Here is a 16,001-nt window from a genome sequence, read left to right as displayed (position 1 = left end):
AACATGATAATTTTTTCTTATAACATAAGAGATGATGAGATTTTTAAAGATTGTTTTTAATATAAAAAAATAAGAAAATAGAAAAAAGATAGAAAATCACTCGATGTCACTTATTGTAAAAAAATATTATCAAATTATAATTATTAAAATATTATTTTCCAATAAAAAAAAATATCATTTTCCAATAAAAAATAAAAGATAAAAATTGGGATGTGATTCACCCCGCACAAAAGATAACATAACCGGTCACAGCCTCCTTCTCCAATGACCAACTAGGCCAGTGCTCACCCCACCTTCCCTTTCGCAAAACACAGAGTGTGAGAAAGAGTTATATATGGACATTGGACACTGAGAATGTATGTATGTGGATGAGGTTTTAACAACTCATAATAATGGTGACTCCCGATCTAAGCTAACTATCACTCTCACGTGACCACTCTCATTCATTTCATTTCATAATGTATACAACTTAACTCGTCTCTTGCACAGCATTCACCAGCACACTCCATTCAGGTACACTCTCTCTTTCAATCTCAGATCTCCTTCAACCGTTTTCTTCCATTATCACTGCACCAATCTCATCACATCGTCCCTTCGCTGCTCCCCAATCTGCTTCAATTTCATTTATCTCTTCGTTCTTTCTTTCCCCAATTTCAAAACCAACAGCATGCACACACACCATCTTGTTCTTTAAAAAAAATTTGTCTAATTATGTGGAATCGGAATTTCGGATCTGGCGAGTTGCAGTAATTACGTTGGATCAGCGTTAGATTTTAGAATTTGTTTGATTCGAACTTAATGCCTAACGTCACGTCCATCTTGTCAAGGTAGCTGTTTGGTGGTGGTTCAAGACTCGGTTAAGTTTTCAGTCTCATTTACTCACTCCTTTGACAAATTTGCTTCTTCGTTAATCTGTTTCCTTTTCTTGTAAGTTAGGAATTTAATGATGTAGTTTTGCATTTCCTTTTCTGAGGTTATATTAGGCTTAGGAACGAGTGCGGTTTTTCTTAGTAAATGCCCACGCTCAGTGGTTTCTTTTCTTGCTTTTCAAGTTTAAGAGGTTTCACGTTCTGGTTTGTTTGCTCTATTCCTTTTCCGTGCGTGTGTTTGATGATAACTTCATGACATGCATGACACGTGGATTTTTGCGCATTACGAACCTGCTTGATCTGTTTATTATATTTTGTTAATCAGTCCCGTGATCCTAGAGCTGTTATATAGTATAACTATTAGGCTGAAGTGTCAGTAAGTTATTCGAGGGTTGTGGTTATTTTGTAATCGATTTATCTTAAAGAATTTAACTGTCTTTCTTCTTAAAATTAAAATAGTTGATTGATACTGAATCCTGCAGAAAGATTTCGATATCTATCGGTGATTCTGAGGGAATTTTACATGTCTTTTGCTATGTTGTCAAATATTGGTTTATACTGTATCTAGTTTCTACTGCAATATAGAAAGTAATGCATTAGTGTATGTTATCAGATCCATCTGTTTCTTCGTCATGGCCGCTGGACAACTATTCTCGCGTACTACACAGGCTTTGTTTTACAACTACAAGCAACTTCCCATCCAGCGGATGCTTGACTTTGACTTTCTTTGTGGTGTGCATCATCAATTCTTTGACAGTAGAAAATTGTGGAGCTACATTAATGTGTTTTTTTTTTTTTTTTAATTAATGAAAGATCCAATTGTTTTATTCGCAGGTAGAGAAACACCATCAGTTGCTGGAATAATTAATCCTGGTTCGGAGGGATTTCAAAAACTCTTTTTTGGTCAGGAGGAAATTGCCATACCAGTTCATGCTGAGTATGTGTTTCATGATTCACAAATTGTCTCTTTTTGGCTTAAAATTTGAACTTGATGAACCAAACATAGTTAAGAGTTTTTTCCCTTCCTTCATTTTTGTGGTCTCTTTACTGCTTGCACATGCCGCTGGAATACCAAGTAACCTGTAATGAAAGGAAATTCTCGTTTCTCTAAGTTTATGTTTGACTTATTTTTCAGTATTGAAGCAGCTTGTGCTGCACACCCTACTGCTGATGTGTTCATCAACTTTGCATCGTTTAGAAGGTTGGTATTCATGGCTGTTCTTTTTGAGTCCAGGACTATCTTATTGCATGTTATCACGAGAATAGTTTGATATACTTGCAGTGCGGCTGCATCATCCATGACTGCTTTAAAGCAGCCGACGACTAGAGTTGTTGCTATTATTGCTGAAGGCGTCCCTGAGTCAGACACTAAGCAATTGATAGCGTATGCTCGGGCAAACAATAAGGTGAGAGAAGAAATGGAAATTAAATTAAATAAACAAACTTTCTAGCGAAATAGAATAGGTTGGAATACTAATTTTAGTGATGATGTTGTGCTAGGTTGTTATTGGTCCAGCCACTGTCGGAGGAATTCAAGCCGGTAGTTTTAAGATAGGGGACACTGCTGGAACAATTGACAACATAATTCAGTGCAAGCTCTACCGGCCTGGATCTGTTGGATTTGTTTCTAAATCTGTAAGTAGTTATTTATTTTCCTGTTCATGTCGTAGTGTTGTTCCATCTCATTTTTCTCTTGTTAAGGACATGATATTATATCTAGTACTACTTTGAAAGGAGGAGATACTTTTCTATCAATGTATTGGTTAGCATTCAGTCTTGTAGATTTCAGAGTGGAAATTATGGTTGTGGAGCGATGAATCAATTTAATATTGAAGTGCAGTTCTGCATAACAGTGAAAATTGGTAGTAGTAAACCTGTTTGATAGGATTCTGTAACATCACTACTAAGCTACCATTCGCTGATCCCCTTTCTGTTGGTAAGTAGTAGCACCAGCTAGTACAGCTAAAATAATGTGCTTACATTTTGATAGTGAAATTACTGTTATCCAATGTTGGATTACCAAACAGCTAAGAAATTTGGAATTTGAGCTCTATTTCTTTTGGCGTTGTCTTATTATGCATACACCAATGGTTGTGAGAGAAGAAAAAACTATTGAATTGCAGGGTGGGATGTCCAATGAATTATACAACACTATTGCCCGTGTGACTGATGGAATTTATGAAGGTACTGCCAGGGTGTATGTTGCTGCTGTATTTCTTTAACATAGTTTTGAATTATATTTTAATATTGTCTTGCTTCAGGTATTGCCATTGGCGGAGATGTTTTTCCAGGTTCCACACTCTCTGACCATGTTTTGCGGTTTAACAACATACCACAGGTAAAATTTCTTTTTCATCTTGGTTACCGTACATAACATCTGCAACTCATAAAGAACTGTGAAGAATTTGGAGCCTATAATTTTCTTGTGAGTGATCAGTCTGTATTTACATCAAACCTCAGGTTAAAATGGTAGTAGTACTTGGTGAGCTTGGTGGGCGAGATGAGTATTCTCTGGTGGAAGCCCTAAAACAAGGGAAAGTGATAAAACCAGTTGTTGCCTGGGTTAGCGGAACCTGTGCACGACTCTTCAAATCTGAAGTACAATTTGGTCATGCTGTATGTCACTGGGTCGTTACTTTTGACTAATTCTCAGTTATTTTTATAACATGGGAGGCAAATTCTTGATGTCCATTGGCAAATTTATAAATTAGGGAGCAAAAAGTGGCAGTGACATGGAGTCTGCTCAAGCAAAGAATCAGGCACTAAAAGAAGCTGGAGCTGTTGTTCCCACTTCATATGAGGATTTTGAAGCTGCAATAAAGGAAACATTTGACAAATTGGTTAGTTTATCTTGAAAATTTTATCTCCATAACTGTTTTTTTCCTTGTTTCCATCTCCCTTAAGGAGCAATGTTTTAAAGAAGTCTTGTCAGTTTTCTAGATTAGCCTGACTATCGTGGTTGTTTTTTCTTTTGCTAGGTTGGAGAAGGGAAGATCGCACCTATTAAAGAGTTTACTCCTCCACCAATCCCTGAGGACCTTAACATTGCAATTAAGAGTGGAAAAGTACGTTCTCCAACTCACATTATTTCCACCATCTCTGATGACAGAGGTATGTTGGGATCCATCAAGTTTGTTAATTGTAACATGGAAATGAGGTGTCCCAAGACACATTTGATAGCTAAATCAAACTTCTCTTCCATTATTTTCTAAAGGTGAGGAGCCCTGCTATGCTGGTGTACCCATGTCTACCATTATTGAAAATGGTTATGGTGTGGGGGATGTTATTTCTCTTTTGTGGTTCAAACGTAGCCTTCCCCGTTACTGTACTCAATTTATTGAGGTATACTACTCATACTCCACTTTGCTGAGCTTTCCTTAAATCTAGTTCTCCCTTTCTTTTTATGCATTGTCCACATTAAGCATGTGAAACTGTCTATGCTCATGCTCTTTCTTAAGACTATTATTGCACTATTCGCATTTCATATAGGTATTGGTTGAGTAAAATATTTATATGATCTTCTAGCTTATATTTTTCTGATGCATTACATTGGTGATATCAGATGTGTGTCATGCTGTGTGCCGACCACGGTCCTTGTGTCTCTGGTGCTCACAATTCTATAGTAACAGCAAGGGCTGGAAAAGACCTTGTCTCCTGTCTTGTATCTGGTAAATACTGGCCTCAAATCTATCTACTGCTGAAGTATGCTTGTTATCTGAGTAACCGTGTCTGTGCACTGATATTTCCTTTAAATCATCTCTAATATTTTTCATTTGGCATTCTTGGTTCCTAACATTATAAAACAGGCTTGCTTACAATTGGTCCTCGATTTGGAGGTGCCATTGATGATGCTGCTCGCTATTTCAAGGATGCTTATGACAGGGTATGATTAGTAGGCTTTTCTTGTGAAGCTAGCTATCCAGTTATTGTTTAACATGCGATACCACGCATTTTCTTGTTACAGAATCTTACACCTTATGAATTTGTTGAAAGTATGAAGAAGAAGGGCATCCGTGTTCCTGGAATAGGGCACAGGTAGTGTGTATACTTGTGTGTTCATTTACTTCTTTTTTTTTTATTTGTATTGTTTCTTTGAAGATCTATAAATTTTGGTTTTGTTCTGTAAATTAGAATCAAGAATAGGGATAACAAAGATAAGAGAGTCGAGCTGCTACAAAAGTTTGCACGCACGCATTTTCCATCTGTGAAATACATGGAGTATGCTGTTGAAGTTGAAAACTACACCCTCACCAAGGCAAATAATCTAGTTTTAAACGTAGATGGTGCAATTGGGTCGCTTTTCTTGGATCTCCTAGCTGGTAGCGGAATGTTCACCAAACAAGAGGTTGACGAAATTGTGTGGATTGGCTATCTTAATGGGCTTTTTGTTTTGGCACGCTCCATTGGTCTGATAGGGTGAGTTTCATTTTGATTGTCTTTTTTTGTCAGGAAGAGCTTCATTTTGATCGTATTTATCTGTCAGTTAGAGCGTTTATCTTTTTCTTTTTTCAAGTAAATAAAAGATATAATTTTTTGTGTATACACACACAAATTTCAACCATTCCAATTGTCAAAACTCGTAACTTCATTGGATTTTGACATCCGTAAAGTGATTGTGTTGCAGATACAGTACTCATGACTTGAAATTAATTCATTTTTATTAATTTATCTTTTCAGGCATACCTTTGACCAAAAGAGATTGAAACAGCCACTCTACCGCCACCCATGGGAAGATGTTCTGTATACAAAATGAGGGGTTCTGCATTGCTGAAAGAACTTTGCTATGCTTCAGATCAGCTGTTTTTAGGGAAATCATGCATCATGCTGGAATGATTTTGTTTTTTAGTTGTTAGACTAGTATATGGCGGTTTTTTTTTTTTTTAAATTTTTTTATCAACAATAAAAAATATAGGGATGAAACAAAAGAATATTTCATTCAATAGGTTTATATACACAAGAAAGTAGAAGAGTACAACAATAACTTTTACTCTCCTAAACACAAAGACCAGTGTATATGGGGGTTTATTGGTATCTAGCTGTTTGTAAGTTGTATTAAAAATTAATTTAAGAAATAACTTAGTTAAATTAAAATTATTCTTCTTGCTCTTGATGAAGATGGTCTCTGTTCTACCCTGACTTCAAACAAAATTGGTCACCAAGTCCTTGTTCATTCGTGCATTACTCTACCATTTTGTCAAAAATTCTGATCATCATAATCTTGTCTTTTTATTTATGCTAATAACGACTCTAAGTAGACCATGAAAAGATGCTCCAATTATTTTTACTTCAACATTTGTTTGGTTCAATAAACATAGTGGAAGAAAATAAAGAAACAGTATTTCAAAAGTTTGGCTTTGAATTTTAGTGTTAAGCTCTAAATCTTAAACTAATTCAGGTCAAAAACTATTTTAATTAGTACACTATCAATCTTAATAAATTATTTGAATCACATAAATTTTTCTATTTTCTATTTTACACCAAAGCAAACTTTCAAACCTCGTTGAAAAGTAACTTTAACTTTATATTTACATAGTATTTTATTTTTTATAGGTCAAATGATATATTTCACTTTTCTGTCTTTTTCTTTCGTATATTCTATTTTAGTATTACAATTAACACTTGCAAAATTTGTAATAATAATTCTTGTATTTCCCCTCCTCCGTGGGGATAGGATATCCGGATTCTTCTCTATTCTTTCTATAAGCCTCCTAAAATTGTGTGTATATACTTATTAATATTCAAGAAATCAACTGTCTAAAAGGATTGAATTATACAGTATTAAGATGAGATTGTTAGGATTTTCATTCTAAAAAAATATTTTTTTCTAATTAGAAATTTTAATAAAATGTCATACACTTTTTCATATTTATAATTCTTAATACTTATTTCCATTCTCTTCTAATTGATATTCTTTATTTCAACTTTTAATCTTTATCTTCATCAAATTAATCTTGATGTTCTTTATTTTTAACTTTTAATTTTTATCTTCATCAAATTAATTTTATTTACGTGCAACATTTAAAATGATTACTTACTCATCTAGTGTCACATCACATACTAATTTGAGGTTCTTACAAGTTAAAAAATTAAAAGAATTTTTCAGAACTTAAATAAAACAGAAAAAAAAAAGTTGTAAAGCAATTTGTACAAGAATACAAAAATTAAAATTATAAATAATATTACTCCTAAAAACACTCATATTTCCTTAAAATTTTGTTTTGAATTTTTTTAAAAAAAAATACTTATAAATTTTGTTATGAAAAAAATTTTGCAGGAAACTATTGTCAATTTTTTTTAACAAATTAAAAAGAAATACTTATGAATTTTATAATTTTATAGGAAATAATTATCCATGAAAAAATTATTCGTCAATCAAGATTCTTATCAAAAATAGTAAAAAAAAAAATTCTTACAAATTTTTTAATAAATTTGTAAAAAAAATCTTATGCATTATGAAAATTTTTAATAAGATATATAAGGATATAAATTCAATCAGAAACAAAATTCTTAGTCCCTCTTACAAAAGTTATAGTAAATCATTCAATTTGAAAAATAAAGAGTTAGTTTTCCCTATCTGATTTTGGAAAGTAAATACAGAATGTATCTGATTTAGACAGTTTAAGGCAACAAAGTGGTGATTTCCTTTTCCATACGCATGTCCTTTTGATAATACTTAGTTAGTTCAACGACGGCTCTAAATTTTTAACATCTTAAAAGATTTCTACTCATATTTTACTAACACAACTTAAAATAAATAAATAATATAAAAATATAGGGTCTTGACCTAGAAAAAAAAAGTTTGTCTTTTAATTTTTTTATGTTGCCATAGTATGTGTGCATGACATTGGTGTAACTATGCTTACACTTATTAAATTATATTTAATATATTAAAAAATATCAAATATACATTATTATTTTTAAGAACACTGGAGAACAGATTAAATTATAATGTGTCAGTCCAATGAACATACCCAAGATGTATAAAGAAAAATATCTTGTTGCTTGCTCATTTGAGGTCTCATTTCATTTTACTTTATGATGAGTAATCACAAATTTTGCAAACAAGGAAAAAACAGGTAAGAAATGTGTCCAGTATTGTGTCTGAACCAAATTAAAACAAGTGGAGTCCTCCTGAAGAGAAAAAATAGCATGCTCCACGGAATAAAAAAAAAAGTGCTGGTGTGAGAATGAACCAATCCGAATGAAGCCACTCAAAAGTTTTTAAACCAAAAAGACAGAGTACGTTAGGAGCATAAAACACACCCAGAAGAGAGAGTTGACACACGTGCGTCCTGGATTGGCCCAACACTAAGAACTTGAATGGAGAACGGGCTGTTACTGCCACGCGCCCGATTGCGAGTGGGGGTTTTCGGTCTACTTTTATGATGTAATAATAATGAATAACTTTCTTTTGGTCCAAATAGCTGGATTCAGATATTAACGATGAGATAGAGAGTGGAAAGAGAAAGAGTTGAAGTAAGAGTAAGCAAAGGCAAAGGAGAAGAAAAAAAGGAAAAAAAAAAAGAAAAGAAGAAGAAGTAAGAGTGAAGAATATAGGTAGAGATAATAGAGATAGAGAAAGGAAGAGATTATTGTTTTTTGTTTTGATGCTGTATTGACTCTGTTGAGAGATAAGACTTTGAACTTGAATTGAAAATTTATTGCAATCTGTGTGTCTAATCAATTTATTTATGAGCTATATGTGTTGGTAGCTTCTAGAGAAAAGGGAGGTGAATGTTGTTGTTGTTGCGGTTGCTTGTTGTTAGTGGATAAAATACACATATCTGAAGAGGACGATAGCAATAGCGTGTGTTTGTGTTTGTGATTGCGATTGTGATTGTGATTGTTGTTGCAATGGGAACTCCACCAACGGATGAACTCGTGAAGAAGATCCAACAGTTAGAAGAAGGACACGCGCACTTGAAGCAAGAAATGTCAAAGCTCAAACTCTCCGATGTGAGGCATGGACATCGCCAGAGGTCGCACTCCGTCTCTCCGCAGCGTTCCAGATTGGGCGCTCCGCCGAGGAGGCGGACTGATGCGCCGGCAGCTGCGTGGAAGAGAGGTTCGTGTTCCTTCAAACAATCCTCGCCGCTGCAGAGAGAGAGCCGCGGCGGCGGCGATCCTCAAATTCACGGCGGCGGAGGTGGAGGAGGAGAAGGAGAAGGTGCTACTCCGTGCCGTGGTCCTTCCGCGGTGAATTTCACGGAACGGCAGTATCTTAATATTTTGCAGTCAATGGGACAGTCTGTTCATATATTGGATCTTAATTGTCGCATAATATACTGGTCAGTCTTTGTCTCAATGCGCATCGCGTTTTTTTATTTGTTTTGCTATTAAATTCTGTGTAATTTTTCTATTCTGTAACGGTGATAGTTAACGAAGATGTGGAATTATATGAATGTATTGACTTTTATAGCAACTTTCTCATTTAACTTTTTTTAAAATGAGATGCATGAGTTAATTTTAGTGCATGAGAGAAAGTCGGATGATTTTCCTTTTCTGTGAATACTTAGGGAAAAGCTTCTTACTATAAATGCTTGTGGAGAGAAGTTTCTTCCACTAAATACTTAAGGGAAAGTTTCTCAAAACTTATGATTAGTTCTTTGCTGGAAAATGGATGTGCTGACTGTGTTTGAGGTTTGATATATTGTTTACTGTTGAGCATGTGATGTTGTATGGTGCTGATTGCGTGAATTCGGGGAACATATATTAAGACCTTGTTTTGAGAAAACAAAAATGTGGTTGGGGAAAATTTTGCAGGAACCGTAGTGCGGAAAATCTGTATGGTTATACAGCAGAGGAAGCTTTAGGGCGGGATGGGATTGAGCTGCTTGTAGACCCTAGGGATTTGGGCTTGGCCAATGATACACTTAACCGTGTAATGATGGGAGAGAACTGGACAGGGCAATTTCCGGTCAAGAATAAGATGGGAGAGAAGTTCATAGCCGTAGCGACTAATACACCTTTCTATGATGATGATGGAAGCTTAGTTGGGATAATTTGTGTCTCTTGTGATTCACGGCCTTTTCTTGAAATGAAAGTTCCGATGTCTGGTGTAAGGAACACTGAGTTAGAATTGGACTCGGGCGGAACTCGATCTAGAAGTAGCATTACGAATAAACTTGGCATTGACACTCAGCAGCCACTTCAAGTTGCTCTTGCGTCGAAAATTTCAAATTTGGTTTGTGACATAACTTTTTTGATTCTGTAATTTTAGTATACCGTGGTGTGTCTCGAGTCTTGACGTCTTTAATCATTAAACAGGCATCAAAGGTGAGTAACAAAGTAAAGTCAAGGATCTGGACGGGAGAAAATAATGTGGATCGTGAAGGTGGAAGCGGTGACAGTCATCATTCTGAGCATAGTTTGTCGGAATCTGTTCTTTCGGACCAGAGAGAGGATGCTAATTCCAGTGGAGCTAGCACCCCCAGAGGTGATGTGCCACCGTCCCATTTTGGTGTGCTTTCTCACGGCGAAGAAAAATCTCAGGGAAAATCTTCGAGAGGGTCTGGTGACGAGAGTGAAGGAAAATCTATTCACAAAATCTTACCTGCTAAGGCTGAAGCCTGGATTCAAAGGAAAACATTATCATGGCCATGGAGAACAAAGGACCGAGAAGGTTCAGATGGATCAGAGGGAACCAATGTTCGTGTTACTGGACCCTGGAGACAGAATGATCGAGAAAATGAATCAGTTAATCAGAAGATTCTGTCTTCTGGCTTGAAGCAAGAAAGCCAGGGAGGTGAAAGTAATCGCCCTAATAACAATGAAGTTTCAGGATCCTGGTCCTCCTTTAATGTTAACAGCACAAGCAGTGCCAGCAGCTGTGGGAGTGCTGGCAGTTGTGCTGTCAATAATAAAGTGGATGTGGACACTGATTGCTTGGATTATGAAATTTTGTGGGAGGATCTGACAATTGGAGAACAAATTGGGCAAGGTGAGACGCTCTTAACTAGAGGGGCAAACTTGAGAACATAATCTTTTGATAACATCTATGCCTTAAGATCAAAATTTATTTTGTTTGAAATTCTGTTCGTTTCTTTCTAGAGCTTTCAAAATTTATTATGCCTATGCTTGCAAACCCAAATATCAAGTTAACAATGGTTATTATGCCTTTTATGCTTTACCTGTGACTTCGTTTCCTATTCACATAACTGTTTCCTTTTCCAAATTGCAGGTTCTTGTGGAACTGTATATCATGCTCTGTGGTATGGATCAGTATGTTCTTTTCTCTTTCTGCAATTTCTGATTTTAATTTCTTCCGTTATTGAGGATACTTTCCAAGAAATTTACTCTAGCTTAGGTTTCTTTGATGCATTATTTTCCTCGCATTTTTTGGGGCATAAGTTTATATATTGGTGCAACTGGAAGTTAATAGCATTTAGTATACCGGTGTCCTTTATTCTGCTAGTTCAACATTCTTGAGTTAAGACATCATAGAATTTCTGTTTGTCCTTGGAAAAGAGGATGACAATTCTAAGCAAGACAACGTTAGAACGTGCCTTTTATAGTTTTATAGGCTGACTGAAATTCTGATGTCAACTTATATTTGAAATTTTGCAGGATGTTGCCGTTAAAGTTTTCTCAAAGCAAGAATATTCAGATGATGTGATATTGTCCTTCAGACAAGAGGTATACTTTCCTCTAGCCTAATTTTCTTATCAGTGAGGAAGTTACAGAGGTTCAGAAAAACAACTATTGTTGCCAATGTAATTAGGAGAGAAAAATCGGCTAAAAACAAAATAGTTTTCCTTACTTTGATGTTTGCTCAATTATTGCACAATTGGGAGGGAAATGTCATACTTGTTGCTTTCACTTTTTTAATACCATGATTTTATGAGAAACAAATCCACAAACAAGTTGGGCATCATTGGCCTCTGATAAGTGAACTTGATTCATTTGCTAAGCTTGTGTTGGGCTTCTTAATTACTTTTGGTTATTTTTGTAAGGATTAATAGGCATTATTGTGACTTTGCTAAGCTTGTGAAAGGGATCCATGTTTATATGGACATGGCTTAGGTGAATGATGGCCTACATTGTTATTCTGTTTTGCTTTTGTTGCGGGGGGTGGGGTGAGGTGTTACATTATCTACCTTAGAGTGGATATAATTAGCCAAATGCAGTGAAAAGTCACACATGTAGCGTACAAGATAAACATCATCTGCATTGTGGAGTGGATGCAAATAGCCAAATACAGTATAAAGCCACACATTTAACGTAAAAAATAGTGTATGATTTATGTAGCATGACTGGTTGGGTAAAATTCAGTCTCATTATCTCTTAGTCTCCTCTCTGATGATAAAAGAGTTTAGGAGGGGACAACCTATACTGAAAGTAGTGAGTTCTAGTGTGGGATTTATAGAGCCTTTGGCTCCAACTAAAGTGGCTAGCTTTTTTGATCTAGCTCTTCCATGATTCTAATAAATTGATATTAGAGCTTTTCGCGACCGTGTCTCTCAGTTATGAAGAAGCAGCGGGTGGTGACACTGCCATTACAGCATTCGATTTGACTAGTAAAAGGGCTAGTGTGTACATCCAGCCCGTATGAACACAAGGGTTTCTAAAGTGCGGGTTTTATAAGGCTTTGGGCTCTACACTACAACAGCTAGCTTTTGTGATGTGGTTTCCCATTTGTGATTGGATGCCTTTTTTTCTCTTCATTAGTTGTCCTTCAAGTTCAATACTGTTTGGTTACTCAGCATCTTGTTATTAGCCACATTTTTCTTCCTTAAATACGGTAAATTACTTATATTGATTTAATATGACCCATATATATATATATATATATATATATATATATATATATATATATATATATATATATATTCTATTCCTTTATTTATCTGACTTTATACTCCAATTTACCATTGTAATATGGATGCACACTCACAGCCTAGATTGCATTCATTATATTTTCAAGATTGACAATTTCCCATAATATGTTTAAAATAATCGGAAAAAAATTGGATTGGTGCAACTTAGTTATCGAGAGCCGTGGCTATTAGGATGGCTAGGGATTTTGATATAATGTACTTTCTAGAATTTAACTAATATGGAACTGTGCCTTGTTCTTCCACTTGATTATTTTACCGTATTGATCACTTTTTTCGTCTAAACCTCACGAGTGCTTGGCAGACCCCTATAATATTTCTCTTACATTGATTTGACAACGTTTTTTCTCGTATGAAGGTGTCTGTAATGAAAAGACTTCGTCACCCAAATATTCTTCTCTTTATGGGGGCCGTGACTTCACCTCAACGTCTCTGCATCGTGACAGAGTTTCTCCCACGGTTTGTGCTGAGCTTTTTCTTTTGAACCATTTGTATCAATAGCATATGATTGTACTTTACTATGCTATGTATCACAAAGTACTTAGCTGGGTTAGTAATTGCTGTGTTGATTTGTATTTTATTACTTCAGTGGAAGCTTGTGCCGCTTGTTACACAGAAACACTTCTAAACTTGACTGGAGACGGCGAGTTCATATGGCCTTGGATATTGTGAGTACCTTTCCTTCTAAATAAGACCATTGTTATGATGCTATTGATTTGTGGTATAATAGTGGATCATTCACTTTTTTTCCTTTTCCTTTTGGTATTATTTATTTCGGATTTTACTCCTGGAGCATAACGTAATTTTGACTTTGTTCGTATAAATATAAATTCCATTAGTATTTTAGAAAGCATCTCTCACATTGTTTGAAGCTTGTTGTTGTATGCTTACAACATATTCTTTGTACAGGCACGGGGCGTAAATTATCTTCATCATTCTAACCCACCTATCATCCACAGAGATTTGAAGTCTTCAAATCTTCTAGTTGATAAGAACTGGACTGTGAAGGTCAGCTACTTTTCAGTTTTCTGTTTATTCTACTATGTTGGTTTGGAAGCTTGTCCTTGATTGCTTAAAGTTTCTAACACTGTCTCTGTTGCTACAAATATCTTGATGACGTTTTAACTGAACAGGTTGGTGATTTTGGTCTTTCACGAGTTAAGCATGAAACATATCTCACAACTAAGACTGGAAGGGGCACGGTACACTCCTTTTCTTTAGTGGGACATACTATTTCTTATATTTTTGCAATCGTCCCCTTTATATTTTTCAATGCTAAAGAGTCTCAAAACATCTCACTGATTCTAGCATTTTTTTTCTTTATAGCCCCAATGGATGGCACCCGAAGTCCTTCGTAATGAACCCTCCGATGAGAAGTATGTCCTATCTGTACTCTCAATTTCTCTTTCTCTCCACTGATGTTTCTAAACAAATTTCAGACTTTGAATATCTGTTTTTGCTGCTTCTTGGGAACATCAGATCTGACGTTTACAGCTTTGGAGTGATACTATGGGAAATTGCAACTGAAAAGATACCTTGGGATAATCTCAACTCAATGCAGGTATTGCTTTCATGAGTACATGAACCTTCGAAAATATATACGCGCGATGCTTAAAATGGTAGTAAAGCTTATTTAATCGAATTGCAAAGTTTGGTTTTATCGTTGGTCAAGCTTTTACTTTTTTTCAAGTTATTTGTTATTCCAGTGCTTCAAACTTGAAAGTGAACTATTATACCATAAAGGATGCACGTTGGGTGTTTAAATTTTTTTTGGCCGCAGCTTATTTAGTTTTTGAATTACGCTTATTCTGGTATTAAAGATCATGGTGACTGGATATTATTATATCATAATGTTTTCCCAGTTCAATACGAAGATTTTCTTTAATGAACTATGGAATATAGATCACTGTGGGTGCATATATGAACAACTTTTCCTCTAGGAATCTTGCAGGTGATTGGAGCTGTAGGATTCATGAATCAACGGCTAGAAATTCCAAAAAATGTCGATCCGCGGTGGGCTTCTATAATTGAGAGCTGCTGGCACACGTAAGCATTCTAATCTCCGTTAAACTTTTGTACGTCAATTTCAACCCTCCAAATGCCTTGATATCCTAGCATGAAAGTTATCACCCAAATGAATATAGAAGTTGCTTTACTTGTGCTCCAATAGTTGGCCAGTTTACCTACTCGTATTTTCTTGCTGTTTCATCAGACTGGAAGAAGTATTTGGCCTTTTATTTATTCAACATTAGGTTACCTACTTGATGTAGCCCATTTTACATTTTCGAACTGTAGTGAATAAGAAATTCTCAGTTCCTTAGTTGACCTTTGGTTTGTTGCGTTTGCTCCTCAACATATATATTTTTTTCATGTAAATCCTTGATCCCTTATATTTCCTACCTTTTTTTGGTAGTTTTACTTACGAATGTTGAAGCCATATAAGTGGAGTTAGCAAACGTTTTTCCAACTTACAAATTTGTCTGTTCCTACCAGCGATCCAGCATGCCGGCCAACGTTCCCGGAACTGCTTGAAAGGCTTAGAGAGCTGCAAAAACAGTATGCCATTCAGTTCCAGGCAACACGATCCGCCAGCAAGGAAAGCACCCAAAAAGAGACGTAGAAAAGCCTGGAGCCATTTTTTTCTGATGGTTAATGATTTTTTTTGCATATATTTTACCAAAACTGGTGGAGTAGATGAGTTAGTACAAACAAACAGCTGGTCTTGGAACTTTGTAGCATAGCTGATCTGAGTCCTTCATCAACATTTGCCAAGTTATTTTGAAGAAGGTGGATTACTGATAAAAGAAACGTGGGGATTGCCAAACTTTTGATAGTGATTGGGTCAGTCATCTTATTTTTCTCTTGTGGCATCTTTTAAGTTTCGTCAATTGATTGGTGGTTTTAGATGTTTGGAGTCTTGTCAATTGGATCGATTACCACCCGCATTGTACTTTTCTATGCAAATGTTTGCGCCACTATTTCAAAGTTGTACAGAAGGTGGCGAAAAGATGGGGAAAAAAAATCATTTGACTACATAGATTTTAGAATCACAAAATCAGTGTGCTTCAGTGTTTTTTGTTAATGTTGGATCTCTATCATTATCCACTCGAAGCAAAAAGTGCAGTTTAGCACATCCGACAGCCTTTGAAGGGAACCATTCAGAATTTGATTGGCTGTCATCAATTCAACTCATCGAACGATTATGCGCAATAATTCCTATATTAGACACTAATTTTCAATTGCTTCTGCTTGGCCGTTCCTTTTTGTTAATATTAACCGAACTGTAAAATGCTGATTT

General features: G+C 35.6%; 2 protein-coding genes across 5 annotated transcripts; both read left to right on the top strand.

The window, feature by feature from the left end:
- Positions 1 to 262: 262 nt before the first annotated feature.
- Positions 263 to 5,983, top strand: LOC114175654 (ATP-citrate synthase beta chain protein 1-like). 2 transcript variants are annotated; one of them, XM_028060426.2, is made up of 17 exons: positions 263 to 513; positions 1,483 to 1,601; positions 1,704 to 1,806; positions 2,005 to 2,070; positions 2,152 to 2,275; positions 2,370 to 2,504; positions 2,993 to 3,053; positions 3,131 to 3,207; positions 3,330 to 3,485; positions 3,581 to 3,709; positions 3,848 to 3,980; positions 4,084 to 4,211; positions 4,432 to 4,537; positions 4,676 to 4,752; positions 4,834 to 4,904; positions 5,001 to 5,285; positions 5,547 to 5,983. In XM_028060426.2, exons 2-17 carry the CDS (start codon positions 1,502 to 1,504, stop codon positions 5,620 to 5,622), a joined length of 1,827 nt encoding a protein of 608 aa, XP_027916227.2. In that variant the 5' UTR covers positions 263 to 513; positions 1,483 to 1,501; the 3' UTR covers positions 5,623 to 5,983. The 2 variants fall into 2 exon arrangements, with proteins under 2 accessions (XP_027916227.2, XP_027916229.2); XM_028060428.2 differs by lacking the exon at positions 263 to 513 and adding an exon at positions 942 to 1,073.
- A 2,311-nt stretch (positions 5,984 to 8,294) lies between these two features.
- LOC114177860 (uncharacterized) lies at positions 8,295 to 15,785 on the top strand. Of its 3 annotated transcripts, none has more exons than XR_003603234.2 (13): positions 8,296 to 9,157; positions 9,633 to 10,053; positions 10,137 to 10,809; positions 11,050 to 11,090; positions 11,436 to 11,504; positions 13,062 to 13,162; positions 13,293 to 13,371; positions 13,613 to 13,711; positions 13,837 to 13,905; positions 14,030 to 14,079; positions 14,183 to 14,264; positions 14,644 to 14,749; positions 15,197 to 15,785. XR_003603234.2 is itself a non-coding variant. In XM_028063443.2 (13 exons), exons 1-13 carry the CDS (start codon positions 8,724 to 8,726, stop codon positions 15,321 to 15,323), a joined length of 2,340 nt encoding a protein of 779 aa, XP_027919244.1. In that variant the 5' UTR covers positions 8,299 to 8,723; the 3' UTR covers positions 15,324 to 15,785. The 3 variants fall into 3 exon arrangements, 1 of the variants encoding a protein (XP_027919244.1); XM_028063443.2 differs by having other exon boundaries at positions 8,299 to 9,157; positions 14,655 to 14,749; XR_014993826.1 differs by lacking the exon at positions 15,197 to 15,785 and having other exon boundaries at positions 8,295 to 9,157; positions 14,143 to 14,264; positions 14,655 to 14,672.
- Positions 15,786 to 16,001: the final 216 nt, after the last annotated feature.

This window comes from Vigna unguiculata, chromosome 3 (genome assembly GCF_037176805.1).
Source record: "Vigna unguiculata cultivar grain cowpea cultivar isolate G323 ecotype 2 chromosome 3, ASM3717680v1, whole genome shotgun sequence".
Classification (NCBI taxonomy): Eukaryota; Viridiplantae; Streptophyta; class Magnoliopsida; order Fabales; family Fabaceae; genus Vigna; species Vigna unguiculata.
The sequence above is the reverse complement of the archived record's forward strand: the minus strand, read 5'-3'. Positions and strand labels throughout refer to the sequence as shown.